Source organism: Tamandua tetradactyla, chromosome 7, assembly GCF_023851605.1.
Source record: "Tamandua tetradactyla isolate mTamTet1 chromosome 7, mTamTet1.pri, whole genome shotgun sequence".
In the NCBI taxonomy this organism is placed as follows: Eukaryota; Metazoa; Chordata; class Mammalia; order Pilosa; family Myrmecophagidae; genus Tamandua; species Tamandua tetradactyla.
Genome location: NC_135333.1, coordinates 114,682,793 through 114,710,686, shown reverse-complemented (window position 1 = coordinate 114,710,686; position 27,894 = coordinate 114,682,793). Strand labels below are relative to the sequence as shown.

Genomic DNA, 27,894 nt, shown 5'->3' with positions numbered 1-27,894 from the left:
TCCATTTTCTTTTTATTTCTTTTTCTGAATTGAGGCAAATGTTCTAAGAAATGATCATGATGATGAATATACAACTCTGTGTTGATGTTGTGAGTTACTGATTATATATGTAGAATGGAAGCATCATATGGTAAAAATGTTTGTGTTTGTATGTCGGTATGTTTAATAAAATAAACTATTAAAAAATAATCATGGCAATTAGCAGTATCTTGCTGAAACTTGTATAAGAGTAGCCTCCAGAATGGCCTCTTGGCTCCATTTGAGCTTTCTTAGCCACTGATACCTTATTTTGTTACAGTTTTGCCCCCATTTAGTCTGGAAGACATTGTTGATCCCCTGGTGCTAGGGCCAGGCTTAACCCTGGGAATGACAGATTGGCCTTTTAGTTGTTGATTTTATTGATCTTCTCAAAGAACCAACTTTGGTTTTATTTATTCTCTCCACTGTTTTTTTTATTCTCCATTTCATTAGTTTCTGCTCTAATCTTTGTTATTTCTTTCCTTCTGCTTCCTTTGGGATTAATTTACTGTTCTTTCAGCTTATCCTGTTGTGTTTTTTTTTTTTTTTTTGCATGGGCAGGCACCAGGAATCCAACCGGGTCTCTGGCATGGCAGGCGAGAGCTCTGCCACTGAGCCACTGTGGCCCGCCCTCTTTCCTTTCTTTAATTGTACATCCTAGGGCTATAAATTTCCCTTTGCTTCATCTCATAAGTTATGGTTTGTTTGTTTGTTTTTTAGCAAAAATATTTAGAGTGACTTTATTTATAATGGCCATAAATTTGAAGTTCTTCAAATTGTAGTACATTAGTACAATGGAATAATAACTAAGCAACAAAAAGGAATGATCTATCATGCCATACAATGATATAGATGAATAAATGAAAGAAGCCAGTCTTAAAGGGCTACATAAAGGATGATTCTAACAATATGACATTCCGGAAAGGGAAAAATCCATGTTTGAAGGAGTTGGGGGAGGATTGGTGAATCAGTGTGTGTTTGTTACTGTTCCCCCAAGGTCATCTGCCCTATTTCTTCCCTGCCAACCTCCCTCCTCTGGCCCCCTGACCTCTTCCTCCCTCATCCCCTATGTGTCTCTTCTTTATACTTCAAGTTCCCATCCAGTAGTCACCTTCTCTGAGATGTCTCCTCTGGTTCTCAGACTGAGTTGGGGGCAGATCTTCTAGCATTTAGCACTTTTAATAACTACTACATGGCACACAGTGAATTTGTTTCTTTTTCTTTAAAAATAAAAACTTTTTAATTGTGATAATATTTAAATACAAGTGGAATTATATGTATGCCATGAAATTTGTCATTTCAACCATTTTTAAGGGTACAATTCAGCAGCATTAATTACATTTATAATTTTGTGCTATCATCAGCACCATCCATTCCCATAACATTTTTATCATCATCACCCAAAATGGAAAATTTGTACCCATTAAATAATGACTCCCCAGCTCCCCTCCTCCCAGCCCTGGTAATCTGTAATCTACATCCTCCATGAATTTGCTTTTTCAGGATATTCTATATAAGTGGAATCCAATCATAAAATATTTGTCCTTTTATGTCTGACTTATTTCACTTAGCATAATGTTCTTAAGGTTCATCCATGTTGTAACATATATCAGGATTTCATTCCTTTTTATCTGAATAACATTCCATTGTATGTATATACCACATTTTGTTTACCCATTCATCTGCTCATGGACACTTGGGTTATCTCCACCTTTTGGCGATTTTGCATAACGCTGCTGTGAATATCAATGTATAAGTACCTGTTTGAGTCCCTGCTTTCAATTCTTTTGGATTAATATACCTAGAAGTGAGATTGCTGGGTGTGCTAGTTTGAAACAATTGTGTACCCCAGAAAAGCCATGTTTTAATCCTGATCCAGTCTTGTTTAGGGTGGAAACCTTTGATTGGATTGTTTCCATGGAGACTGATCCACTCAATTGTGGGCATGACATTTTGATTAGATTACTTCCATGGAGATGTGGCACACCCAATTGTGGGAACAGCTTTTTGATGCTGTGGAGATGTGACTCCACCCATTCAAAGTCAGCCTTGATTAGCTTACTAGCTAATCCCCTTTAAAAGGGGAAACATTTTTGAGAAACCTCAGATGCAGACACTTGGAGAATAGTTGTTTCAGAGCCAACACAGGCAAACATTTGGAGATGCTTGGAGTGCTGAGAAAGCAGATACCTAGACACAGACATTTGGAGATGCAGAGCCCAGCAGACATTGCCATGTGCTTCCCATGAGATGCCAAGCAAGCCATAACCCAGATTTCTGACCTGAAGGAGCTAAGTGAAGGCCCACAGATACATAGAGAGGAAACCACTGGCATCAGAAGCTGGAAGCAATGGAACCAGGAACAAAGACCAGCAGACATCAGCCATATGCCTTCCCATGTGACAGATGTCAGCCTTTCTTAAGTCAAAGAATCTTTCTCTGGATGATGTAATTTGAAGATTTTTATGGCCTTAGAACTGTAAACTTGTAACTTAATAAATTCCTTTTTAAAAGCCATTCCATTTCTGGTATATTGCATTCAGCATTTAGCAAACTAAAACACTGGGTCATATCGTAATTGTATGTTTTATTAACTTTATGAGGCAATGCCAGACTATTTTCCACAGCAGCTGCACCATTTTACATTCCTACCAGCAGCAATAAACAAAGGTTCTACTGCAGCCATATATAAGGGTTCTAATTTCTCCACATCCTTACCAACATTTGTTATTTTCTGTTTGTTAGTTTTAATAATAGCCAGTGGTATCTCACTGTGGTTTTGATTTGCATTTCCCTGACTACTAATGATGTTGAGCATCTTTCCATGTTCTTATTGGCCATTTGTGTATCTTTTTTTGGAGAAATGCCTATTCAAGTCCTTTGCCCATTTTTAAACTTTTTGTTGTTGAGTTATAGGAGTTCTTCATATATTCTGCATATTAAACCCTTATAAGATATATGGTTTCCGGGTATTTTTTCCCATTCTGTAGGTTGTCTTTTCACTTTCTTGATAATGTCCTTGATGCACAAAAGTTTTTAATTTTGATGTAGTCCAGTTTATTTGTTTTTTCTTTTTGGTGTCATATCTAAGAATCCAATGTCAAATACAAGGTCCTGAAGATATTTCCCTGTGCTTTCTTCTATGGGTTTTATGACTTTTAGCTTTTTATATTTAGGTTGTTGATCCATTTTGAGTTAGTTTTTATATATGGTGAGAGGTAGGGTCCAATTTCATTCTTTTGCATGTGGATATCCAGTTTTCCCAACACAGTTTGTTGAAGAGACTATTCTTTCCTCATTGCATGGACTTAGCACCCTTGTCAAAATCAATTGGCCATAGATATGAGGGTTTATTTCTGTACTCTTAATTCTATTCCATTGGTCTACATGTCTATCCTTATACCAGCACCACACTGTTGTAATTACTATAGCTCTGTAGTAAGTTTTGAAATCAGAAAGTGTGAGTCCTCCAACATTATTCTTCTTTTTCAAGACAGCTTTTGCTCTTCAGGACCCTTTGCAATTTCATATGAATTTGAGGATTGACCTTTACGTTCCTGCAAAAAGGCTGTTGGAATTTTTATCAGGATTGAATTGAGTCTGTAGACTGCTTTAGATACTGTTGACCTCTTAACAATATTAAGTCTTCCAGTGTGAGAACATGGGATATCTTGGATTTATTTAGGTCTTTTTAAATTTCTTTCAGCAATGTTTTATAGTTTTACATGTATAAGTCTTTCAGATGCTTGGTAAAAGTAATTCCTTCATATTTCATTCTGTTAGATGCTATAGTAAATGGAATTGTTTTCTTGATTTCTGTTTCAGATTGTTCATTGCTGCTATATAGAAGCATACTGATTTTTGGGTGTTACCCTTGTACCCTACAACTTTTTTGAATTTGTTTTTTATCTCTAGGAGCTTTCTTGAGAATCTTTTCAGATTTTCTATATAGAGAATCATGTCACCTGTGGATAGTGATAATTTTAACTCTTCCTTTCCAAAATTGATGCCTTTATTTCTTTTTCTTGCTTAATTGCTCTGGCTAGAACTTCCAGTGCAATGGTAAATAGCAGTGGTGAAAGTGGGGATCCTCGTCTTGTCTTGTCCCTGATCTTAGGTGGAAAGCTTTCAGTCTTTAACCATTGAATATGATGTTAGCTGTGGGCTTTTTTTTTTTTTTTTTTAAAGAAATTGTGGGTTTACAGATGTGGGTTTCTCATATATGCCCTTTATTGTGTTTGGAAAATTCCCTTCTATTCCTCATTTTCTGAGTGTTTTTATCAAAAAATCATGTTGGATTTTGTCAAATGCCTTTTCTTCATCAACTGACATAATCATGTGGGTTTTTCCCTTCATTCTATTAATGTGGTATATTACATTGAATGATTTTCTTATGCTGAACCTCCCTTGTATTCCTGAGATACATCCCAGCTTGTCATAGTGTATAATCCTTTTAATGTGCTATTGGATTCTATTCACTAATATTTTATTGAGGACTTTTTTCATCTATATTCATTAGGGATATTGGTCTATAATTTTATTTTCTTGCGTTAGCTTTGTCCTACTTTGGTATCAGAGTAATGCTGGCGTCATAGTTCCACCCTCTACAATGTTTTTGGAAATTTTTGAGGATTGATCTTAATTCTTCTTTGAATATTTGGTAGAATTCAGAAGTGAAGCCATTTGGTCCTGGACTTGTTATTCATTGAAAGCTTTTTATTACTGATTTATTCTCTTGTTATTGGCCTGTTGAAGAGTTTCTATTTCTTTTTTAGTCAGTTTAGGTAATTTGTGTGTTTCTAAGAATTTGTATATTTCACTTAGATTATTTAATCTGCTGGTGCGCAATTGTTCATAGTTTCTCTTATAATCCTTTCTATTTCTGTCACTATGTAGTAACGTCCCCACTTTTATTCCTGATTTAAATTCTTTGCATCTTCTTTCTTTTTTCAATGTCAGTCTAGTTAAAGTTTTGTCAATTTTGTTGATCAAAGAACAAACTTTTGGTTTCATTGATTTTATAGTTTTTCTATTCTCTACTTCATTTATCTTCACTCTAATCTTTATCATTTCCTTTCATCCGCTAACTCTGGATTTAGTTTGTTCTTCTTTTTCTAGTTCCTCAAGGTGTGATGTTAGATTATTAATTTAAGAATTTTAAAAAATGTAGGTATTTATAGCTATAAATTTCCTTCTAAACACAGTGAATTTTTATAAATCATGTCAGTTTTCTGTGAGGGTCATTTACCCCTGTTTTACAGACAAGAAGACTGGCGCTCAAAGAGTTGCACTACTAGTTAAGTGGTAGAGTTTAAGTTCACACCCTAGTCTGTCTGACTTCCAAGGCAGTGTGTGTATAACCACTACTCAAACTGCTTTCCAGTGTCTTAATTAAGTAAAGCTGTGTAGCAGCTCTCTTCCACTAAATTGTGCCCTTCTCATTAATTGCTATATTCCATACTTCTGCCACCTACCTGGCGCATAATAGATGCTCAGCGAATGTCTGTGAACGGATGGAAAGCCCACAGGTGGTGCAGGAAATAGACTAGGCATTTGTTGAATTTCTGGCCTAGGAGTCAGGATACTGGATGTGGCCCTGGACAAGTGCCTTATCCTCCCTGAGCCTCAGGATCCCCATTTGCAAAATAAAGAGTTTGGAAAATGATCTTAAAAGTTCTTCCAGCACTCTTCCTATGGAATGATCATTTTCAAAATAATAATCATAATAAACTGATTTTTGTTCTGGAGGAGGGGCAGAATCAGTACCATCAGGTTCTGACACTTTCTTCCCAACCCAGCGCCTGCCTCAGCGCTAACAGCCTTCTGTCATTGCACCCTACAAAAAGGTGCTAATGCTCTCCTCTCAGGCAGCCTGCCTGGAAATCCTGGAGCTTGGATGATAGGTGGTCACTGAGCAGCTCATTCTTGCCACCTGGTGGTACTGATTTGCCTTGCTCATTGGCCTTTCTCCAGAACTGCAGATCTCGGGAAGGTCTTGTCTGAAAAAGGCTCTTTTCATCCTGCCCTTCCTCCCAAGGGCTCTTTCTTTGGAATCCTTTCCATTCATAGCACACCCTTGAAAATCCTGCTAATCCAGCACACTGAACTGATCTGGAAGGAATTAAGACCCGTAAAGTTCAGAAGCTCTTGAAAGATTGTGATATACACTTTTACCATGAGAACTTTAAGACAGAAGCAATATGAAAAATAGAATAAAGGCAGGAAGGAAGTACAATAAAAGTATGATTTTTGTCATGATGGTTACTTTAAGCTTTTTTTAAAAAAAAAAAAACATAGAATATTAAAATATTTCCCACAAAATTTCCCTTTGCTTTAGAGTCCCTGCCCTGATGCCCTTTGTGCTAAGCACTACTAGGCACTGTCCACTGGGTCCTACTACACCACACACTCTGCTTTGGAAAAGAGAATATTCCCAACCTAAGCCTACAGTTCTCTATTTAGCCTATCAGCTGCTTGAGGGCAAGGGTTGGTTGTTTTTTATAGTTTTCATCTTTCTTGATCCCAAGAAAGATGGCCAGTGCCAGGGAGGTAATAGGAGCTTAGTCAATTGCATTCTGTTTTGGTTTTGGTTTTGGTTGTTTTTCTGTGTTTTGGTTTGTTTTGAGCTGAAATAAAGCACTGGCCTGTTGTCAGGAAATTTGGGAGATCATTTCTATCTCATCACAGGTGATTAATGTCTGCCTCTTTGCATCTAAAGATGTTTTCCTCTTTGCAAATCAGAGCTCCCTCCCCACTCCCTAACTCCAACAGATCTGATTTCAGTTCCAAGAAATTATTTCCAAATACTAGAACTTTAGGCCTGGAAGGAAATGAAATACTAATAATCTCTACCATTTGTTGAATCCTGTTCCGTTATTTTCAAATGGATTTTATTAAGACTAGCCATGTTGGTGTGCAAGGGTAGTTCAGTGGTAGAATTTTCACCTGCCACGTGGGAGACCCAGGTTTGATTACTGGTCCATGCACTTCCTAAAAAACAAACAAGCAAAACAAACAAAAATTCAACAAATGGTGTTGCAATATAGGGATACTTACATGGAAAAATAATGAAATGTGACCCTGCCATACAGCATACAAAAAAAAAAAGAATAGCCATCTTGAATTTTGTGAAATATTTTCTGAGCATCTACTGACTTGGTGACATAACTTTTCTTATTTAACATATTAACATGCTCTTTATTTATGAATTCCATTATTAAAGATCCATGCTAGCATTCCTGAGCTAAATCAGAAAGGGATCTTTTAGGTCAGTGGTTTTCAATTAGATGTAATCAAATTTCTTCATTTCCAGATGAGGAAACAGAGGCACTGAGAGGTAAAGTGAATCATCTGTGCTTTCAAATATGCGCCCTAGTTTTTTCACGAGTGTCATTTTCCTTAGGCAGGCTGCTAAGCATCCAAAGAGAAAGGACCAAGGGTCTTATGTAGCAATTTCTTTATAGTATTTCCATCCAGGGGAACACGAATAAATGCTATTGACCTCTAAATTGATTAATAGGCCTTATACTGGGGCTAGAGCAAGAAACTATAGACTAAAGAGGAAGATGGAAGATGAAGTTTATACCAAATAAAGGACTTCTGGATAGTTAGAGAGATAAGCTACTAGGCAGGTAGTAAAGATGACTTGAGGTATAACCTCCCCAGGTGAGCTAGAGAAAGAGGAGGATATGCCTTTTTTTTTTTCAAATGTGATTTTTTTTTTAAATTTATGATACATAACCACATACAAACACAGTCTTACCATATGATCATCCCCTTCTTGTTATATAATCAATGACTCATAATATCATCACATAGTTGTATATTCATCATCATGATCATGTCTTAGAACATTTGCATCAATTCAGAAAAAGAAATAAAAAGAAAACAGAAAAAAATTCATACATACCATACCCCTTACCCCTCCCTTTCATTGAGCACTAGCATTTCAATCTACTAAATTTATTTTAACATTTGTTCCCCTTATTATTTATTTATTTTTAACCCATATGTTTTACTCATTTGTAGATAAGGTAGATAAAAGGAGCATTCAATACAAGGTTTTCACGATCACACAGTCACATTGCGAAAGCTGTATCATTATACAATCAGAGGATATGCCTTTTAACTGAGCCATAATATTGAGGAAAAGACACAGTGACTTTTGGCCAGACTGACTAGCTTTGGTTCTTCTTATGATGATCATTTCCCTCATCTCTCTATGGTGACCCACTATCCCAGATTTTCTGGAATTTTCCAAATTCAAATATTTCCCTAAACCGGAGAGCTGTTCCAGAAAAGAGCAGACTATGTAGCTCCAATCTACAGCTCATGCTGTATCCATACACAAATCTGTACCCTTTCTAGCAGGAGGCAAACATGTGGGAGCTAAGAATAAGATTCCTGTATTGGAAAGGCGGTAGGCAAAAGAGGATAAGGCTCAAGAATGGACTGATCTAGGGGCACAGACCCCCTCTTTCTCAATCACCCTGACTGAGATAGGGAGATCAGAGAAAGCTTGGGATGGTGGTCAAGAGTGAGGCCACAGGAACTTCCTGGCATCGTGGGACAGAAATCCTAGAATGAGCTGAGACTCAGAATCAAGGGATTGAGAAAACCTTCTCAACCAAAAGGGGGAAGAGTGAAATGAGACAAAGTGTCAATGACTGAGAGATTCCAAACAGAGTCCAGAGGTTATCCTGGAGGTTATTCTTATGCATTAAGTAGATATAACCCTGTTATTCAAGATGTAATGGAGAGGCTGGAGGGAACTGCCTGAAAATGTAGAGCTGTGTTCCACTAGCCATGTTTCTTGATGATGATTATATAATGATATAGCTTTCACAATGTGACTGTGTGATTGTGAAAACCTTGTGTCTGATGCTCCTTTTATCTACCTTGTCAACAAACGAGTAGAACATATGGAATAAAAATAAATAATAGGGGGAACAAATGATAAAATAAATTTAGTTTGAAAAAAACAGTGAGGCCACAGGGAAGGTAGTCAACAGAGCTGGCTTCCCACCAAGGTGCGCCTCAGAGATCATCGTCTGAAATCAGTCTCTTTCTAACGTTCTCTTGTAAAAGAGCTTAACCTTCCCAGCCCACCTGAGCTCTGTCCTTGTTTCTATATGTATACATATGTGGACAGGTATATACATACATATACCAGCAGCCAGCTCTCCCTGCCCCAATAAAGAAGTGACAGAAATACACACATACCAGCTCCCCTCCCCTTGCTCCCCTAAAAAGAGTGAGGCCACAGGACCCCAGAGTCCCAGGCTCCCTGTTTATTCCCAGGAATTGGCCTAGTGTTCCTCTTCCTCCTCCAGGCTCCCTGAGTTCTGTGCAGCTACACATTCTTGCCCTCTCTTTGTGCCTTGGCTGCCATGAGTGAGTCCACTGGACACCATATGGCTCATCCCAGGAATCTGGAGGCATGAACTCAGGGTAAATAGAAATCTCTCTGAAGGCAGCACCAAGGGTAGCCTTCCTGATGTCTTACCTCAGTATTTTTGGATTACTAAGGTCTCTTTATCTGGCAAGGAAGGTCCAGGCCCAAGGAGACATTATGGGAGTGAGGGGCTGGGTGGGGAGTGTGTGATCATCTGTGATGTTATATGTGTTTATGTCACTTTGTATGTCTCCTTCTGAGACCTGGTTTCTGTGGTTTGTGTGTCGCTGTGAGTGCCCATGATTGTGTACTGTGTCAGCCTTTGTGTGTCCAGGCGGGGACTCCCTGTGGTGTGCATGTGTGTTGGGAGGGGGTGATGGAGAGAGCCTGGCTCCCTCTCTTCCTCCCCCATCCCTGCTCCCATCTGGCCTTGATCAGTTGGTCCCTGGGGAGGGAGCCGCGGTTTCGGATACAGGAAAATGTTCCAGGAAGCGGCCACTGTGCTGGGCCCTTCTCTGGCTCCCCCATCGGAAATTGTTCCAAGAGGGAGGGTGGAAGGGAGTATTGCAATAGGATTGAGGGTGGGGGTGGGGGATGGCTCTTGGCTCCATGCTCCACGGATTAAATGAGGATACACTGATAGGAAGCTCCCGTCAGCCAGGAACCTGGACACTGCCACCTAGATCTTCTTCTAATGCAGGAAAAGTGGGAGCCAGCAAAAGAGGGTACCTTTCCTTATCTGGTTCTTTTCCTAGCAAAGTTTACGAATTGGGATCTGGGTGGCTCCTGGATGTTCCTTTCCTGGCCCTGCTATCATGTCCTTAAGCTGGGGACCAGGACACCTGGGTCTAGTCTGAAAGTGGTGTGGCTTGGGGGCAGGGTGGGGATAGGGGGATGCAGAGGATTGAGCTCCCTCCTTCTCTCTACTGAGGGGGGCTTTGAAGCTTGGTTCCAGGACTGGGAGGGCTGCCTAATTGGGATAATGGAGGTTAATGCAGCGCCTGGAGGGGATGGCCACGCTCCTAGATCAAAGAGGCTAGCTCTTCCCAACCACCACAGCTGGAGGTCACGGCTGGAGGGGGAAGGGCAGGGACTTCCAGCCAGCCAGCAGGGGGTGCTCTGGCCCCTGCTGCCTGTCCTTTCCAGTCTCTGGCCCTTTTCTTCCACGCCTGGAACTACTTTTGTCTAGAGGGTGTTTCTGGGGAACTTGGAAGTGAGGTGGGTGGGGGTGGATAAGGGAATGAGGAGCCCTGAGATTCAGGGCTTTGCGGGGTGAGGGAAGAGAGATCCAGAACATGAGTCTGGGAGCCTGGGGTCAACGGAATGTTAGGACCATTGGGACCTCGGGCACTACAGGGTCCAGAGGAGACAGCCTTGGACGCAACTCTTGTGAAAGCCAGGGCTGGGGAAGCAGGACTCCTATCCTAGGTTCAGGCCGGTGAGATAGGACAGTGGGCAGCTGGGGGCACTGGCTGGAGCGGAGGGCAAAGGGGCACACGGAGCTCCCCTGCCGCTCCCACCCCCAACCCCGCCCTGGCTGGCGCTCTCTCTCGGGCTCTAATCGCCGCGGCGGCCGCAGCGGGCAGAGTCAGCGCCGCCAGTCTCCGGGACGCGACTCCCAGCAATTGTGGTCGGGACCGCAGATATGCAGCTGCCTCCTGCCCGGGCGCCCGGCCTGGCCGGCTCCGCCTGGGCCCCGCCCCCCCCCCCCCCCCCGCCGGCACGCCCCTCCGCCTCTCGGCTGCGCGGGGACACTGAGGCACTGTGCTGAGTCCCGCACAGGCTGAGAGAGACGGCTGGGGAGGCCCTGGCTCTCTCCCCGCAGACCCCGACCTCTTGACTGGTCCGTCTGCGGTCACCCATTCTGGCAACAACCGACCCCCTTTACCTCAGACCTCCATGGCGAAATTGTCAAGCAGTGCTTTGAGATCCAGAGGGGCGCCTCCGATTGGGGGTGTGCGGAGAGAAGGTGGTCCTGCTGGAGGCTGAGTCCTCAGCACTCTCATTTAACCCTGGTAGTGGAAAAAATAAGGATGGAGAAAGGTGGCCTAGGAGGCCTCAGAATTTATAGGGATTTCCTAGGTGGAGGAGAAAACGAGGAGGTGGTTGAGAGGCAGCATGGGTGAGAAAGGGAAGGGGAAATAGTTAAGGAAGGATTAGGGCAGAGTGCAGGCCAGGGGGTGCTCCTGGGAGGCTGGGGGCCAGGCCCTCAGATACAGCATGGTCCCTTCACCCTGTCTGCCAGATTCTGTGGCTGTCAAGGACCATTCTCAGATCTGACGGTCCTGTGTGCACTTCACACCCTTGACTCCTCCCTCTTCTTCACCTGCCACATGCAGTCAGTTACTAAGTCTCTTCTGTATCACAGCCTAAATGGCCCTCCCTCCATCTTCTCCTCATCCCCTGTGCTGCTATTGGCCACATCTCACCTCTTGCCTGGACACCTGCAACAGGCTGGTCTCCTGGCCTCCAATTTTGCCCCTCTCCAAACTATGGCAATACTAACAGGCACCATTTACTGAGCAACTACTAAGTGCTAGACACTATGCTGAGTTCTGCACATATTATTTCTGATCCTTGTAACAACCTTGGAAAGCCTTATGCGTTATGTATTCCCATTCTATGGAAGAGGAATCTAAGGTATCAAAGGTTAAATAACCAGTTCAAGCATATACCAAAGTAAATGGCTAAATGGCTGATTTGGCCAGAATTGCCTGGCTCTAAACCACTATTCCATTCTCCACTCTGTAAGCAGAATCATCTTTCTAACATACAAATATTCCCTTTTTGATCAAGTTGCCCTTAAGATCAAGTCCAGATCTTATATAGTTGATTAGATCTTCTCCATCAGCCTCTACTCTATGCTCCAACTACACTCAACTTTCAGCACCTCAAAAATGTTATTCATCCCTCATGCCTCTGGGCCTATAACATTCTTCCTCTCTTTACTTGGCTAACTCCTATTCATCCTTCAGTTTCTTAAGTTAGTCATCCTCTCTTCCAGGAAGACTTCCTTGAGTTCCTCAACACTGCCTTAGATTCACTCTTGTCTCCTATAGCATCCTGAAATTATTCTATCAAAACGCTTATCACTCTTTATGTTAGTTACTTGTCTGTCCTATCTTATCAGTCATCACTTTTTATGTTAGTTTTTAGTGTGTGAGGCCAAGGATTGGTCTGGTTTGTTTATGCCCAAGCCTAGCACTGTGTGTGTTTGCTTCAAATAGGTGCCCTCCAAGCATTTGTTGAATGAAAGAATGTTCTCAGGTCCATTCCACATCTCAGAACAACTGCTTCAAATATAATTAGTTCAGATTGGAGAAAGTGGATAGAAGAGTCTCCAGGATTTTGAAGGACTATTCTTTGGGTTGTCCAGCCCCATTGCTCAGGATAGAAGGTATAATCAGGACCCCATCACCCCAGGTTCTCTTTATTTAAAGACACTAATACAGTTCATTTATCAGATTCCAGGGTATCGTTTTCACCAAGGAGGCATTTTTGGGGGATGACCAGGGTCTTAATTTAATGGTGATCCATGGGAGAGAACATCTCTCTAGGGCAGTTTCCCTTATTCCTGAGTCAGGCCTTAAGTCCTCCCCTTCCTTCCACTTTCCTCTTTGTCCCTTGCATCCTTCTTTTCCCACAGTACTTCCCTTTCTGATTCTGCTTTGCCTCCCTGGAACTGCGGTATTACCTCAGGGCTTAAAAGTCAACTAAGAAAACTGAGGCTCAGAGAAGAGGAATCTTGCTTTATTGCCCTGGCACCTGAAGAGAAAGAGGATGGAGAAAGGTAGCAGAGATGCAGGAGGTTGGGGTATGTGTACATATACAAATGTGTATACGTATGTGCTGGAGTAGGGAGCTCAGCCCAACAGAGGTCCTTTACAGAGGTAGTTGGCCTCTTAAAATCTTCCCCTCTTTCCAATGTCCTCAACTTTGACTTCCAGAATTGGATTTTCTTCCCTAAGCTCCCAGAACCTAGTTTCAGAATGCTGGGTCAAGGCACTGGACAGAGTCCAAATCCTGAAGCCATTATTGGATACTGCTATCACCAGAATGGGTTTCCCTGAGGTCTGGTCACCAGCTCCACTGTTTTGGAGGTGCCTACCAGATTAGCAGATGTCCCTCCAGGTCTATTATCTCTATCACCATCACATCTGTTTATCTCTATGTCTCTTCCCTTGTCCTTCCCTTCTGTGTTCTCTGTCCCTTGGGTCTCCAGTGAAGGCAAAGGCTTCCTCCTTTTCCTTCCCTAGGCCTGGGTGCATGGGGGGTGGGAATGGGGTAGAGGGTGGAGTAGTGGCCAGACCAGGGGCCCGGGACATGAGTACAACTTTCCAGGCTTCTTTTCCAGGCCCCTGTGGTTGGGGAGCTCCACAGAGGGAGAGATGAGTCAGCGGGGCCGCAGAACAGGGGGGGCCTGGGTGAGGATTGGGAAGCTGGGGTTCCCCAGGTCTGGGAGTTCACTGGGGGCTTCTGGGTCTTGGAATTCTGGTAGCGTGGGGAGTAAGAGATCAGTGAGTCCCCCCAAATTACATTGGTGGTCCTGACATTAGTAGGAGTTGAGGTAACAATTTGTAAGGACTGGCAATGCCCCTACATCACCCCTATCTCCATATTTTTATATGAAGAAAGGTTCTTAAATGCCCTCTAGGAGACCTAAGGAATCTCGAGATCTGTAAAGCTCTAATGATGTACCTGCATGTATGTATGTGATATTTGCCATATATGTAAATGTGTGTATTGATGCAAATCTTTATGTGTCCATGCAGGAGTTATTCAGGGTTATTGTGGGACTGTTCACGTATGTACACTGTTATTTGCATTTTTGTGATTGGGCTTAGGACAAGTGTCTTAATGTAAACATCATCTGATTAGTATAAGAATATCAATTTGCGTCAGTGTGTGTCTCCATAGTATACGTGTGTGTGTGTGTGTGTGTGTGTGTGTGTGTGTGTGTGTAGGAATTGGGTGTTATCCACCATATGTGCAGGTGTGTGTCGCTCACTAGGTGTGTATAAGAGTATGTGTCAATCTCTGTATTTTAGGGGCTCTGATCATTGTTTACTGGTGATTCTCTCTACGGTAGTCAAGCCTTTTATAATGAGAAAGAAAAGAGTTAGGAGTCCCATTGGATTAGGGCTAGCAGAGTCAGCTCTGCCCAGGAGGGTAGGCAGGGGTCAGTGGGTGTGAAAGGAGGTAGCTTCCCTAAGGAGTAGGAGGTTAGAGGTCTCCCACTCTTCCTAATTGTCATGCTCTCTCCACTCCTACTAATTTTTCCAAAAAGAGCCAAAGCCATTAGGAAGAACCTGCTTCAGTTCTGGATTCAATCCCCTCTAGCCTGGAAATCAATCCCACCCTGATTCTCCTAGGGGAGGGAGAGAAGGAAGCAGTCCTTCAGTCCCTTGTGGTTCAGCCCAGCTCTGGGGTTGGGAGAGCAGAAAGGCCCCATCCCACCCCTTCCTACAGGGGCATCCATCTCTCAGAGCTCAGTGTCTGGGTGGCCAGGGGTGGAGGCTGAGAGGCCCCCAGGGTGGTGGGTGGTGGTGGATAGAAACCAGATGCCTAGGGGGTTTATACTGGAAGGACCAGAGCCACAGCCTCCACCCGCCCCTGCCACATGGCGCCTTTGCCTGGGCTGCCCCACCCCCTGGGAGGCTGGGCAGAGCGAGGCCTGTAAGGGTGGAGGCAGTTCCTTGGTCAGGGCTCCTAGTTGCTGCCCTCAGCCCCTGGGGGCACTGGGAAGGGAGCTGGAGGCTGGGCCCAGGAGTCCAGGGGCCCAGCTAGGCTGAGAACTATCTTGTAAAAAGGTATAGGTTCAGATCCCAGGTCCTGAAGGCAACAGGCGTGAGGAAGGCAGCTGGGGCTTCAGTCAGCTCCTCTGCCTGGTTTAGGCAAGACCTTTGGATAAGGGGCTCTGGGCTCGGGGACTATCATACTGGGATTGGGACATCAGGGGTCCTACTCACATTGTCCTGGGGACCCTGTTCCTCCTTTTTCTTCCCTAACACTCTGGGATTTGAACACATCTGCCCCTTCTCAAATAGGATTAGGGCTTAACGTCTACCATGGGAGTGGGGAAGGTTGACCCTCTCTCATGCATCTCTTCTCCACAACTCTGCCTCTTTTTCCATCCTTCCTCTTTTTTCCCTTTTAGTCTCCTTTTGTACCCCAATCTTGTTTGCGTGCCAACCTCTTCTCTCACCTGCCATCTCTTCTCCAGAATCTAGACTTTTCTCCTCTGCCTCAGTTGCCTGCCTGATTTAACTACTCTCTGACTTTTCTGCTTCTGGTGAATTGATTTTAATTTCTCCGAGGCCCCTTACCCCAGCTTCTACCCAACTTCTGAATTGGGGGTCCCAGGAATTCATCTAGCACTTCAGTTCAGACCCTCCCCACAAGGGGGAGACTACGAGGTTACTGGGACACCATGAGGTTACTGGGACACCCCACCATGGGCACTTCCTCTTGGGCAGACGGGTGGGGTGGCCCGTGTAATCATCAGACACAATTATGGGCTATTTATACTCCATTCTTGCCACCCCCCACCACCCCCACCTGCCCGGCCACTTAACCCTCCCTCTCCTCCAGACCTGGCCAGCCTCCAGCTATTTTTTTGTCCTTCCATTGTCTTCTCATTGTCTCATCTTTGTTCCTCAAGGCCTGCTACCTTTCCTTTTTAGGCTTTTCTGTTCTCTGCCTTTTTAAAGCAGTCCCTTTCTTTCTCATACTTCATAGCTTCTCTTCTAGTTCTTTTGCTCTGTGTTTCTCTCTGTCTTTATGTGTTTTTTTCTTTTGCTTCTTTGTCTGCTGTCCACCCTGATTCCCTCCCTAACCCTTTCCTCAAAAATGGGTTTACAGGGTTCAAGTCAAATGAAGGGGCAGGAATCCAGAACTCCTGGGTCCTAACCTGAACATTGCTCCTGCCTGTTGGTTAAACCCAGATTGCTGTGTAACCGTCTCTGGGCCTCCATCTGCTCAACCCATTTCCCCACTGTTTCCTTGGAGAGTTGGGAGAACAAAAGAGGCAAGGAAATGGGCACTCAGAGTCAGAAAGAGAAAGTGAGGAAAATTGTGTTGGGGAGTAAGAATGGGAAAGGACACTGAGGGGCAGGATTGTGAGGGGGCAGAGGTGTGTGTTTGGGAATAACTTGTGAAACAATCCCAGCTGGCTGGCCCCTCTGTGGAAGAGATGCCAGTATACCACGTGGGCTGCCCGGCCCTCTCTCCCAATAAGCTTACCCAGAGTCCAGGTTTCAGTTAATAGACCTTTTTGTTTTCCCTCTCCCAACCCAGATGATACCTTTCTTCTTCCCCATTTTGATGGGAAATCAAAGTTGGAAGTCCTGCTTAAGCTCTAACTCCAATTCTTCCTGCTGTAGAGGGAAACTGATGCATGACAATGAGAAAGGGAACCAGGAGCTCTCTCCCAGGAAAGCATGATTACTGCTGAGAAGACCTATCCATCAAAGAATGGAGAGTAGACCCTTGGCTAAGAGGGGCCCAGTGATGGTAACTAGCAAGGAAAGATGGAATATTTCTTTTTATTTTAGTGCGGAGGTGGTGGCGGTGGTGGCTGGGAGTTGATTCAAAGGGCCAAGCCTGGGCATGGATGAGTTGACCCAGTGACCATCAACCCATACCCTTAGTCCTGTCTGCCTTAGACTTGTTCAGAATTAGAAGATACAGGTTCTGCCCCCACAGGATGAGGTAGGCCGAGGTATCACTTCCCAGCAGTCAAACAGAGGCATTGGGAGGAAGACCGGGAACCGGCAAGCCTGTGTCAAGCCCTCCACCACTCTCCATCCCTTCCCTCTAGGCCTTGCTCTAGAACCTACCTCAGTGACCCTGTGCATTGGGCAGCAGAAGCCTCTATCCCAGAGCATGTCCTCTCTGCCACCTCATAGAACACACACACACACATACAGCACTCCTAATCAAAAGGTAGGTGACCGGGAAAACAAGCTAGGGTGCCTCCAGCCATGTCATTGTGTACATTTGTGTGTGAGTTTGTGTTCATTCACGACAGTGGCCGTGTCTGTGTGGGCAGTCCTGTGTGTGTGTACGTGTGCATGTATCATCCTTGTGTTTGTCCATGAGTGTGTATGTCAGTATGTTCCAGTCTCTTTGTGAGTGTCGTCCCCAATCCCCCGTCCTCCCCCCCGGATCTCTAATTAGTGGTTTGGGGTTTGTTCCTTTTCCCTCCTGTTCCTTTCCTCAGCGGCGGCGGCGGCAGCGGCGGCAGAAGCAGCAGCAGCAGAAGCAGCAGCAGCCAAGCAGCAGCAAGGACTCTGGAATCAGAGTAGAAGCGTAAGATTGGAGCCTGAGAGGGAACAGGAGTGGAGCTGGCCTGGGAGGGGAGCAGATCCCTCCCAGGACTCATTGGCCATCCTTTGCCTGCACCCTCACTGCCAGACCTTCAGAGAAGAGACCCGGGACACCCAGCCCCAGATTCTCCCCAGGTACATGATAGGTTTTCACTAATGACTATGGGTTTGTTGGGGGTACATAGGACACTTGGGTCTACCATCCCTTTAACCTTTCCCCTCTCAGTACTCCCAAGGAAGCCCTGACAACTTGCCCATGTTCTTATCCACCCCCCTTCCTGATTCCTGCCCCTTTACTGGGTGCCCCCTTTTCTCCTCTCCCTCACAGATCCCTTCTTTGGGGAGCTCAGCAAATGGAGCAGGAAATTTGGACCCTCTGCCTCCCTCTCTCACCCTCCTCATTGGATCTGGAGTCTTCTCCGCTGGGAAAGCTGTAATTAGAGGGTGGATCCCTACAGACAGAGAGCAGCCCCCCCCCACCCCCCCAGTCCCTTCTAACTTTAGATCTCTTCTCTCCCATTCTCCCATTCTCCCTCCCTCTCCCCTCTCCCTCTCTCCGGCTTGGCTCTCTCCATCTGCCTGGCTCCTTGGGACCCGCACCCCAGTCTCAGGATGGCGTCCTCCCTGCTTGAGGTAACTGCTCCCCTCCTCCTCCCATGAAACTAGCGACAGTCTTAATGGCCCCATTCCCTGCCCACCCACCCTCCAACTCACACAGACAGTAGCTGTGGCGCTTGTCACTTCCAGGGGCCCCTCTGATGAGGAAAGAGGAGTAACCTCAGAAGAGGGGGGAGCAGAGGAGAGAGGAGCAGAGGGCAGCCGAGAGGGGAGAACGGAGCAGGACTAGGGGTGGGAGCGCAGGCAAAGGAAGGTAAGAGGGGATTGAGTTAGGAAAAGTCATGGATCCCAAGGGTCAGCCAAGCACACCAACTCTGAGGGGTGAAAAAAGTGTGGAGAAAGAAGGGAAAAGAGGGAGAGTAGGGAGAGAGGGGTGGGAAATAGATAAGCTGGTAAGAGATCAGGAAAGAGAAGCAGAGAGGACAGGTTGGGTGGGCATGGAGTAGCAACTAGATAGAGTTGTTTGGAGGTGCCATCTCTTGGGAATCCTAGCCTAAGCAGCATCTTGTCTGGTTTGTGTGTGAGGAGGGGACTGGGATTCTGGGCTGGTATGTCTAGGAGAGGAGATGAGCTATGAGAGAAGGAAGAAGGACAGTCTGTGCATGTGGGGGGGCTGACCAGGGGAGCTGAGCCCAGGCCTGAGAGGGAACCAAGGGGGAGGGACAGGGTCTGAGGCCGCCTGCCCGGCTCACAAATATTTAGCTTTCAGCCAAAGACAAACTCAGCTCTATTTTGGGAGTGGGAGGCTCCAGGGCAGACTGAGCCACTTCCCTCCCGGGCTGGGACCCCAGCATCCCTTGCCTCTGGCTCTGGGGTTGGAGGAATCTGGGATACCAGGGAAGTCAGGGTTCAGGGCCCTGAGAAATCACTGATTCTACCAGGGCTTCTTGGGTGCCAATGTGCATAGGTGGAGGAGACCTGGATAGGAGATTGGGAATAGAGGACTTGCTGCTACTCAGAGCCTGGTTTAGTGTCCTGAGTTCTCCCTTCTTCTGGTCCTTGACTCCATTTTTCTGTATCTATCTCCACCTGCTTTCTGAATCCCTCTACAGGGATTTGGTGTCAGAGAGTCCTCCTGAACATTAGGCCCCTACAGTAGCCTTGAACCTTCCCTTTTCTTGATTCCCTCAGAAGCCCCCATCTCTATTCCCAGTGCCCTAGCTCAGGTCCCAGGGGTGATGGACCAAACAGGAAGCAATGTCATTTAGTCAGCAGGAGAGAATATTTGTCAGCTGGGGTGGGAGTCTTTTAACATCTGTATTCACTGGCCTGACTATATGTGTTGGAGTGTAAAGCAACAGGCCTGCACACAGCTGGTTTTGTGAGGACACAGGTGTTCTGGTAACTGTGCTAACAGAGTGTCTGTTAGTCTAAGTGGGGAATGGTGTATTTGTAAGGCTGTGAGATAGTGTGAGTTTGTGACTGAGTCTGTGGGATTGGCAAGCAAGCCAGTAGGGTGGGCACTATGTCCCTTGTCACTGCTCTGTATAAGGCAAGCGTCCTCAGGCTTGACTTATCCCTCAACCACAATGGGGACAGATAGCTCACTCTGCCATTTCTCCTACGGGCTTTATACTGGGCCATCTTTGAAACACTGTGGTCTTGAGGAAGCTGGAGAAATAAGGTACGTGGAAATCCTGGATCCATCCAGGGCAGGGCAGTGTCAGTGGGAGTGGGCATTGTGCCAGACTTGCCAGCGTGGCACTGGTATCTGGGGGAGGGGATAGTCCATGGGCCTACTAAAAGGACATGGGATTGTGACAGCACTTGGCAAGAGGAATGTGTCAGAGACACTAGGATTTCATGTTCCCTCAATCCCAATAAGCTGGAGATGCCTCCAGTACAAAGACACTCCAGGCCCTCCATCCCTTTCACCTAGCCTTTGGGCACATGGGCTCTCCATCTCTACCACCACCACCAGAATCCCTCTGTTGGGACGAGTGGGCTCTCTGGTAGTGGGAAGAATTTGGGATTGAGAGGGGAGCAGTTGTTTCTTGATGGGAGGTTCACCTGGACTGGCTGAAATGTAGGAGAATAAGAAGAGAGAGAAGTGGGGGGCTAGGTAGGACTAGAGAATTGTGAAGCTGGGAAAGCTAAGAAATTTGGGAAGAGGCTGAGAAAGATGAGGAATGGAAACCGGGCCTTTGGATGCTCAGAATCTATGGCCTGTTAATCCTCAGATGTATAGTGAGCGTTTCCAGTGGGAGGTCAGGCGGGGGACCATTAGCTCCTTGAAAACATCAGACTCCTTTCCTCTCCTCTACATTTGAGCAGGCTCCCCTTCCATATTTTAAGTCTGTTTTTTTTGTTTGTTTTCTTTTCTTTTTTTCCTTAATGGATGGTAGGGTGGAGATGGGGGGAAAACAACTAGAAGGCTGGACTCCTAGGACCTGGAAAGGTAATACACTTGATTATATATAGGGAGTATACTCAGAACCATTAACCAGGAACCTTTCCCAATTCTTGGGAGAGAGCAATCAGCCAGAGAAGGAAACTGAGGCTGTGGTGAAACACAATCCTGTGCCCAGCTCTTGGCCTCCAGTACAGCCTGATGGGGAATCTTGTTACTTGCTTTCCTTTCCCTGCCCACAGGGGCCCTGTGGGTCTCCTCTCCCCAGGGCTGGGGTCTCTGGTTGGCCTGGGGCTAGCTGCCTTCTTTCACCCCTCCTTTCCTCCCCACAGTTGGGTGGGGTCCCTAGGCTTGGCCGAGGCCCCTGTGGCCACAGTGTGAGGGCCGGGCAGGCGGGGGGGACCGCGTCGGCGTTTTTAAAAATAAACCGACCGCAGGGAAACCAACGGAGCCGGGCAGGGCTGGGCAGAGGGGGAGGGGGCAGTCAGGGGGGGAGAAGAAGGGAGGAGTGGCCTGGTCTGGGGGTTTTCTGGGGCCCAGTGCCACAGTGGTTTTCTCTTAGGTAGGAAGTCTGCCTTCTTCCTCGGCCTTCCCCTTTTATTTTTTCTCCCTCCTTTCCTTTCTTCTCTGGTTTCCTTTGCTTTCTAATCCCAGTGTCTTCAGCCAGCTCTCCTTTTTTATTTATTCTACTTTCCTCGTTGTCCCTCCCTTTTGTCCTTTTACTTTTCTGCTCTTTGGGGTATCTGTACGTTCCTGCTTCTTAGTGACAGTTTTCCCACTCTGTTCCCCCTTTCTCCATTCCAGTGGGACTTTTATGTCAGTCTCTGACACTATGCTGGGTCCTTTGCTCTTCATATCTTTGGGTCTCTGCCTCTCTCCTTCAAACTCAGAGTTTCTACCTCTCCTTTCTGCTAGAATTTGACTGCTGCCCCATCAGCTACCCTGCCTCACCCCATGCTCTGCATGGAAGATCAGCGGCTCCAGGAAAACCCTGGCTGGGGGTGGATGGGGGGATCCTGGGGATTTACTATGGTCAGATTTGGGAAAGCTTTTAATGGCTCAAGTCTGGGAGCCTATGGAGTTAGCAGACTTCAAAGAGAGGTAATTGGGTGTGGGGTGCAGCAGGTTCACATTTGGAGAACAATCCGGGGTGGGAACTGTACACACACACTCATTGCAACCTTCAGATCCCCAGACCTACATCTAGGATCAGTATAATACACACCTTCCAAAAGCTAGGAGTTACCAGGCAGGTCTGGGAACTCTGGATTCTTGGGTTCTTTCTCAGCTTTACTGGGAAAGCACCAGGCACAGTAGCTTTTGAGGATCTCAATCAGGGAACTAGGTTGCTAGGAGAGACACACAAAGATTATGGGGTCAGCTTTTGAGGTCATCTTTTTTTGGTAAGATTCTCAGTAATGGATGCCTGTCTTTGCCAGGAATTCTCGAGGGCATCTTCTCCTGGGAGGTCCTGAGGCTGACCCAGGGAGGGGCCATGAGTTCTTGAGGGTGATGTCTCAAGGGTGGTTTGGCCTGCCTCTTCCCTGGGAGCAGCAGCATGGTGGGCATTAGGAGACTCTTTGCATTTCTAAAAGTCCCCTTTGCCCTACATACACATACATGTCTTCCCTCACTCACTGTGCTAGAAGGGGGAAGAAATACCAGCTTCGTGGGACGCTGAGGCATGGTGGAATGTGTCTGTGAGCCAGCCCTTTAGCCACCCCAGTTCCCTGCCTTGGAGTGGCATAAGGACTTCGGGCTCTTCTAGCCCTCAAAGGGGTACCAGCTGGTGCCACAAAGCAGGAGGTGCCTACTACCCGCTTGAAAGACATTTTTGCCTCAGCCGCAATCCTGGCTTGGCAGCAGCCCTGTTCCCTCTCAATGTCCCAGTGTCTCCGCCATCACTTCCTCTTGCTCTCCAGCCCCAGTCTCTGCCAAGAGATTCCTTACCAGGGACCCAAGGACCTGACCTCAGGGAGACCAGGCTGCTGCTTAAGTCAGGGGTTGAAGCAGAAGCAAGAAACGGAATATAGGGTGAGGATGGGGAAATATGGATGGGGGAAACTACAGTCCCCTGATACTCAGCCTTCTCCCAGTGCTGCTCTTGGGGCCTCATCTTTCCTTTCCAAGCCTTTGACCATGGCCTCTGCTCTAAACCCAATTCCAAGGATCATGATCCCAAATTTTCATCTCACTCAGGTGTTGCTTCTATCTCTAGTCCTTTTCAAAGCTATTTAAGACCTGTCTTCTCCTAGCAGATCCTGAGCACACAAGCTAGCAACCCAAAAACAAGCTTTGCTTTAAGCCTCCAGGGTTGGGGCATTAGGCTGCAGACTTGGGTCTCTGCTCTCCTTCCATGAATCCATTTTAGCTCTGACCCTGGCCCCCAGGCTTCACTAGCCTCCTCCCTGATACCTTTAACTCCCCATCCTCTTCAACTCCTTCCTGACCCCTTTGTTCTGTCTTCCATTTCTCTAGGGCTCAGTCCCAGAGTTTTGCCCCTCATTCTGCCCCTCCTCCTCTCCCCACAGGAGGAAGCTCACTATGGCTCCAGTCCCTTGGCCATGCTGACGGCAGCGTGCAGCAAATTTGGTGGCTCCAGCCCTCTGCGGGACTCAACAACACTGGGCAAAGCAGGCGCTAAGAAGCCTTACTCGGTGGGCAGTGACCTTTCTGTCCCCAAAACCATGGGGGATGCCTACCCAACCCCCTTTTCAAGCACCAATGGGCTCCTCTCACCTGCAGGCAGTCCTCCAGCACCCACCTCGGGCTATGCCAATGAGTACCCTCCCTTTTCCCACTCATTCCCTGGGCCCACAGGTACCCAGGACCCTGGGCTACTAGTGCCCAAAGGGCACAGCTCTTCTGACTGCCTGCCCAGTGTCTATACCTCCCTGGACATGGCACACCCCTATGGCTCCTGGTACAAGGCGGGCATCCATGCAGGCATCTCATCAGGCCCAGGCAACGCTCCTGCTCCTTGGTGGGACATGCACCCTGGGGGCAACTGGCTAGGCAGTGGTCAGAGCCAGGGTGATGGGCTTCAAGGGACACTGCCCACAAGCCCTGCTCAGCCTCCACTAAATCCCCAGCTGCCTACCTACCCATCTGACTTTGCTCCCCTTAATCCAGCCCCCTACCCAGCTCCCCACCTCCTGCAACCAGGGCCCCAGCATGTTATGCCCCAGGATGTCTATAAACCAAAGGCAGTGGGCAATAGTGGGCAGCTGGAGGGGAGTGGTGGGACCAAACCCCCAAGGGGCACAGGCCCTGGGGGCAGTGGTGGATATGGGGGCAATGGGGCTGGGCGGTCCTCCTGTGACTGCCCCAATTGCCAAGAGCTAGAGCGGTTGGGGGCAGCAGCAGCTGGGCTGCGGAAGAAGCCCATCCACAGCTGCCATATCCCTGGCTGTGGCAAGGTGTATGGCAAGGCCTCACACCTGAAGGCCCACCTGCGCTGGCACACGGGTGAGAGGCCTTTCGTCTGCAACTGGCTCTTCTGCGGCAAGAGGTTCACCCGTTCGGATGAGCTGGAGCGCCACGTGCGTACTCACACCCGGGAGAAGAAGTTCACCTGCCTACTCTGCTCTAAGCGCTTTACCCGAAGCGACCATCTGAGCAAACACCAGCGCACCCATGGCGAGCCAGGTCCTGGTCCACCTCCCAGTGGCCCCAAAGAGCTGGAGGAGGGCCGCAATGCAGGAGAAGAGGAAGCCAGTCAGACCTCTCGACCTTCGGCCTCACCAGCACCCCCAGAGAAGACCGCTGGAGGCAGCCCAGAGCAGCAGAGCAACCTGCTGGAGATCTGAGCTGGATGCAGGGTCTCCAGCGCCAGCCCTAGGGCTGCCATGTCAGCCTCTTTTGGTTCAGTGGACCACTGCTTGCCCTTCACCCACTTTGTCCCGTGCATGCTTCCCCATTGGGGTTCTCTCCATCTCTCCCCTGGCCATTCTGGGCCTGGATATCTTCCTGCATGCCTCCTCATCTCACCTTCTTCCTTCTCTATAAGCCCAGCTTTCCACAAAGTCTCATTTCAAACCCTTCCCTTGTGCCTCATTCCTTCACTGTGGCTTCCTGAGCTCTTCTCTTGCCACAGCTTCTCACTTTCCTGCTTTTGCCACACCACCTCACTTTCCTTCCACTTGGGTGCCCAACTCTTTTTTTTTTTTCAATCTACTAAATTTATTTTAACATTTGTTCCCCCTATTAATTATTTATTTTTAATCCATATGTTTTACTCATCTGTCCGTAAGGTAGATAAAAGAAGCATCAGACACAAGGTTTTCACAATCACACAGTCACATTGTGAAACCTGTATCATTATACAGTAATCTTCAAGAAACAAGAGGCTACTGGAACACAGCTCTACATTTTCAGGCAGTTCCCTCCAGCCTCTCTGTTACGCCTTAACTAAAAAGGTGATATCTATTTAATGCGTAAAAATAACCTCCAGGATAACCTCTCGACTCTGTTTGGAATCTCTCAGCCATTGACACTTTGTCTCATTTCTCTCTCCCCCATTTTGGTTGAGAAGGTTTTCTCAATCCCTTAGTGCTGAGTCCCAGCTCATTCTAGGATTTCTGTCCCATGTTGCCAGGAAGGTCCACACCCTTGGGAGTCATGTCCCATGTAGAGAGGGGGAGGGCAGTGAATTTGCTTGTCGTGTTGGCCAAGGGAGAGAGGGTGCCCAACTCTTTATTTCTCCATCTCATTAACTCCTTGACATGCATCCTTTCTGCTCCTAAAGCTTATTTACCTCTATCCCTCAGCTTTCAGACTCCAGTCTTCCCAACTTCTTCTTCCACTGCCTTTCATTCTCCAGAGCCTTCTTCCTTTTTCCAAACAACAATGATGATGATGATGATGATGATGATGATGATGATAATTTATTGTCCCCTCGTGGCCCCTTCACTAGGTACCAAAGTTAAGGGGATTGCGGTTAGTGACCCGTCAGGGAGCAGGGTACCAAGAGGGGGACAGACCACTGGGGATCGGATCCCAAAGATGGGTGATCCCTGGGTCAGGGAGGCTGCCTCTGGGTCTGTGTATTTAACCTCTGTGTACCAAGCGTAACGAATAGTAATAATAATAATTCTATTTATCTAAGTTATGATGACGGGTCATATAGAGTAAGCTGGGGAGGGAAGGAGGTCCATTTCTTCTAAGGAAATGGTAGTCAAATGCATCTCTATAAAAACAAAGTGTTAGTGGAGATCTTGCTAATCGAATTTCTATCATCAGGATCTCAGTTAATGGGGTTTCTCTATTAATGGAGTCTCTGCTAAAACAGTTGGTTGGCTAGATCTGTTAACGAGTTGATGGGATTATCTCTCAATTAGGGGATCCCTAATATCCCCAGCCCCAGACAGAAGCTGTGAAACCACAAGTTCTATGGAGAGGAGAAGGACTGGAATGTACCCCAGTTGGCTAGGTCTCAGAGTAGGTTCTTCCCACTGCCCCTCTCTCAGCACCATGACCCAGTCAGGCTGAGCTCCTGTTGCCGTGGTTATGGAGAGTTTGTCACTGCTATCTTAGACATGCTCTCTTGGGGAAGCCCACCTAACAGAGGGAGGACATTGTTTTAAAGGTGCCTTTCCTGAAGAATTGGTGCAGAAAGCTTTCTCTAGGATCAGATTCAAGTAAACCATGCATTTACTGAGTGCCTACTATGTGCAAGGCACTGTGTTAGGTGTGGTGCCTAGAAGCCATGAAAAAGAAGAAATTATAGAGCAAAGCTGATTTAGGGGTGCATCTACAGTCTCCCCACCTGGGAATTCTGATGGCTCCCAACTCCACCTCCAGTGACTGTTAAAACCGCTTTGTGCCTTTGAATGCCTTTCCTGTGACTCTGGATCTTCCTTTTCTGTCCTCTGCTCTCTCAAGGCCCCAAGTTAAAGGGTAAAACCCGTTGGAGTTTGGGGAGAGGGTAATATTGTGGAAGGAAAGGGATCCATGCCCTCATGGAGTCTTTTTTTTTTTTTAATTTAATAAATAAAAGTTTGATTTGAAATACTGAACTGTGAGAAAAGGGGATGAGGAAGGGCATAGGGTGGGCCACAGTATTTTTCCTTAGCAAACTGGGGACATCCTGTAGGCATTCTCTTGGGCACGTTTGCACATTACTAACGGTAAAATAGTTGGTGAGCTAGGCCCTACCCACTACGTTCACCTTTTGACCGCTCAGTTCTCTCTACAGAGTTGGGAAAGTGGAGGCAGTGTGGTTCCTGCCTCTGCCCTTTCTTGTACTCTGCACGATAGGACTTTGGCCAGGACTGTGACCCGGCCCGAAAGCGGGCACCGCGGTCGCAGCGCGGACTACTGAGTGCGTGGTGCGGCTCCCCACGGGCCGGCCCGGCCTGTCACGTAAACCGCCCCCGAGTTAGCGGAGGAACAAAAGCTACACTGTGGCGGCGATCCACCAGCCACAATAGGGCTTTGTGCGGCTTCGTCCCCTAGATCTCCCCCTCTGGACTGATGGAGCTCGCAGGCGACTCTCCTCGGCCTGGGCTGGACTCCGGGCGGCGCCCCTTGTCGATGTCCCATCTCACCCGGTCCGGAGTTGCGCTGGTGGCGTAGGAACGGGTGGAAGTGGTCAGAGTGTCCGAGTCAGTCAGCAGGGAGACCTCCAGTCACTAGTCCCCTTCCCATCCTGCGCCCGCCCAGGTGCGAAACCCCCTGCCCTCAGGCGGCGGGGCGGGCTGCTTCAAAGGCACTTTGAAGAAATGGGAATCCCAGAGGAGTTGTTTAGGGGCTGGGGGCTGTGGCGGAAGAGAGACTGGGGGGGAGGGGGCAGGAGACCGTAGGCGGTAAGGCTTGGGGGTGGGGTGGGGGATGGGGTAGGCCTTGGACCTGGTCTAGGAGAGGAAGAGGCCTGAGGTGGACCCCGGGGCTCCCGCCCCCACCCCACTAGGCGGGCTTCTCGGGACCCCCCCGCCCCCCGCCCCGGGCCTGGCCCTCTTGCCTCCAGATCCCCGCCTGTCCGGTGCCAGCTCCCGCCCGCCGCAGCCTGGCGGCCCTCCCCTCCCCGGCCCCTCTGCCCCTTTCATCTTCCCTAGACTCCTTGGGGTTTTGCTGGTTTCTGGGAGATAAAAACCGCCTCAAATAGCGGCGGCTCGCTGCCAGGACAAACAGGGCCAGGCGGGCCATGTGCGCTTGGTTACCGACCCCCGGCCCGGGCGCCGCGCTCG

At 47.4% G+C, this 27,894-nt stretch overlaps 2 protein-coding genes and 1 long non-coding RNA gene across 12 annotated transcripts in view; 2 read left to right on the top strand and 1 right to left on the bottom strand.

Moving 5' to 3' along the window:
- The window catches only part of SP7 (Sp7 transcription factor), a 68,944-nt gene extending 42,270 nt beyond the window's left edge, over positions 1 to 26,674 (top strand). For 5 of the 9 annotated variants that reach the window (XM_077110840.1, XM_077110842.1, XM_077110843.1 and 2 more), the window contains 4 exons: positions 17,232 to 17,356; positions 17,634 to 17,874; positions 18,345 to 18,372; positions 23,239 to 26,674. In XM_077110840.1, the coding sequence (XP_076966955.1) occupies positions 18,352 to 18,372; positions 23,239 to 24,516 (1,299 nt within the window). In that variant the 5' untranslated portion in view covers positions 17,232 to 17,356; positions 17,634 to 17,874; positions 18,345 to 18,351 and the 3' untranslated portion in view covers positions 24,517 to 26,674. Of the gene's footprint in view, positions 1 to 15,921; positions 17,357 to 17,607; positions 17,875 to 18,344; positions 18,373 to 21,662; positions 22,742 to 23,238 lie in introns of those variants that run through there. The other 4 variants (XM_077110845.1, XM_077110847.1, XM_077110846.1 and 1 more) reach the window with 4 other exon arrangements.
- LOC143642453 (uncharacterized) lies at positions 16,868 to 27,494 on the bottom strand. 2 transcript variants are annotated; one of them, XR_013155666.1, is made up of 4 exons: positions 26,475 to 27,494; positions 25,464 to 25,618; positions 21,933 to 22,056; positions 16,868 to 17,703 (listed from the first exon to the last, which is right to left on the bottom strand). It is a non-coding gene; the product is annotated as an uncharacterized LOC143642453 (long non-coding RNA). The 2 variants fall into 2 exon arrangements; XR_013155665.1 differs by having other exon boundaries at positions 25,464 to 27,494.
- The window catches only part of AAAS (aladin WD repeat nucleoporin), a 13,552-nt gene continuing 12,703 nt past the window's right edge, over positions 27,046 to 27,894 (top strand). The window contains exon 1 of the mRNA XM_077110831.1: positions 27,046 to 27,370. The gene's annotated coding sequence lies outside the window, so the exon portion shown is untranslated. The remainder of the gene's footprint in view (positions 27,371 to 27,894) is intronic.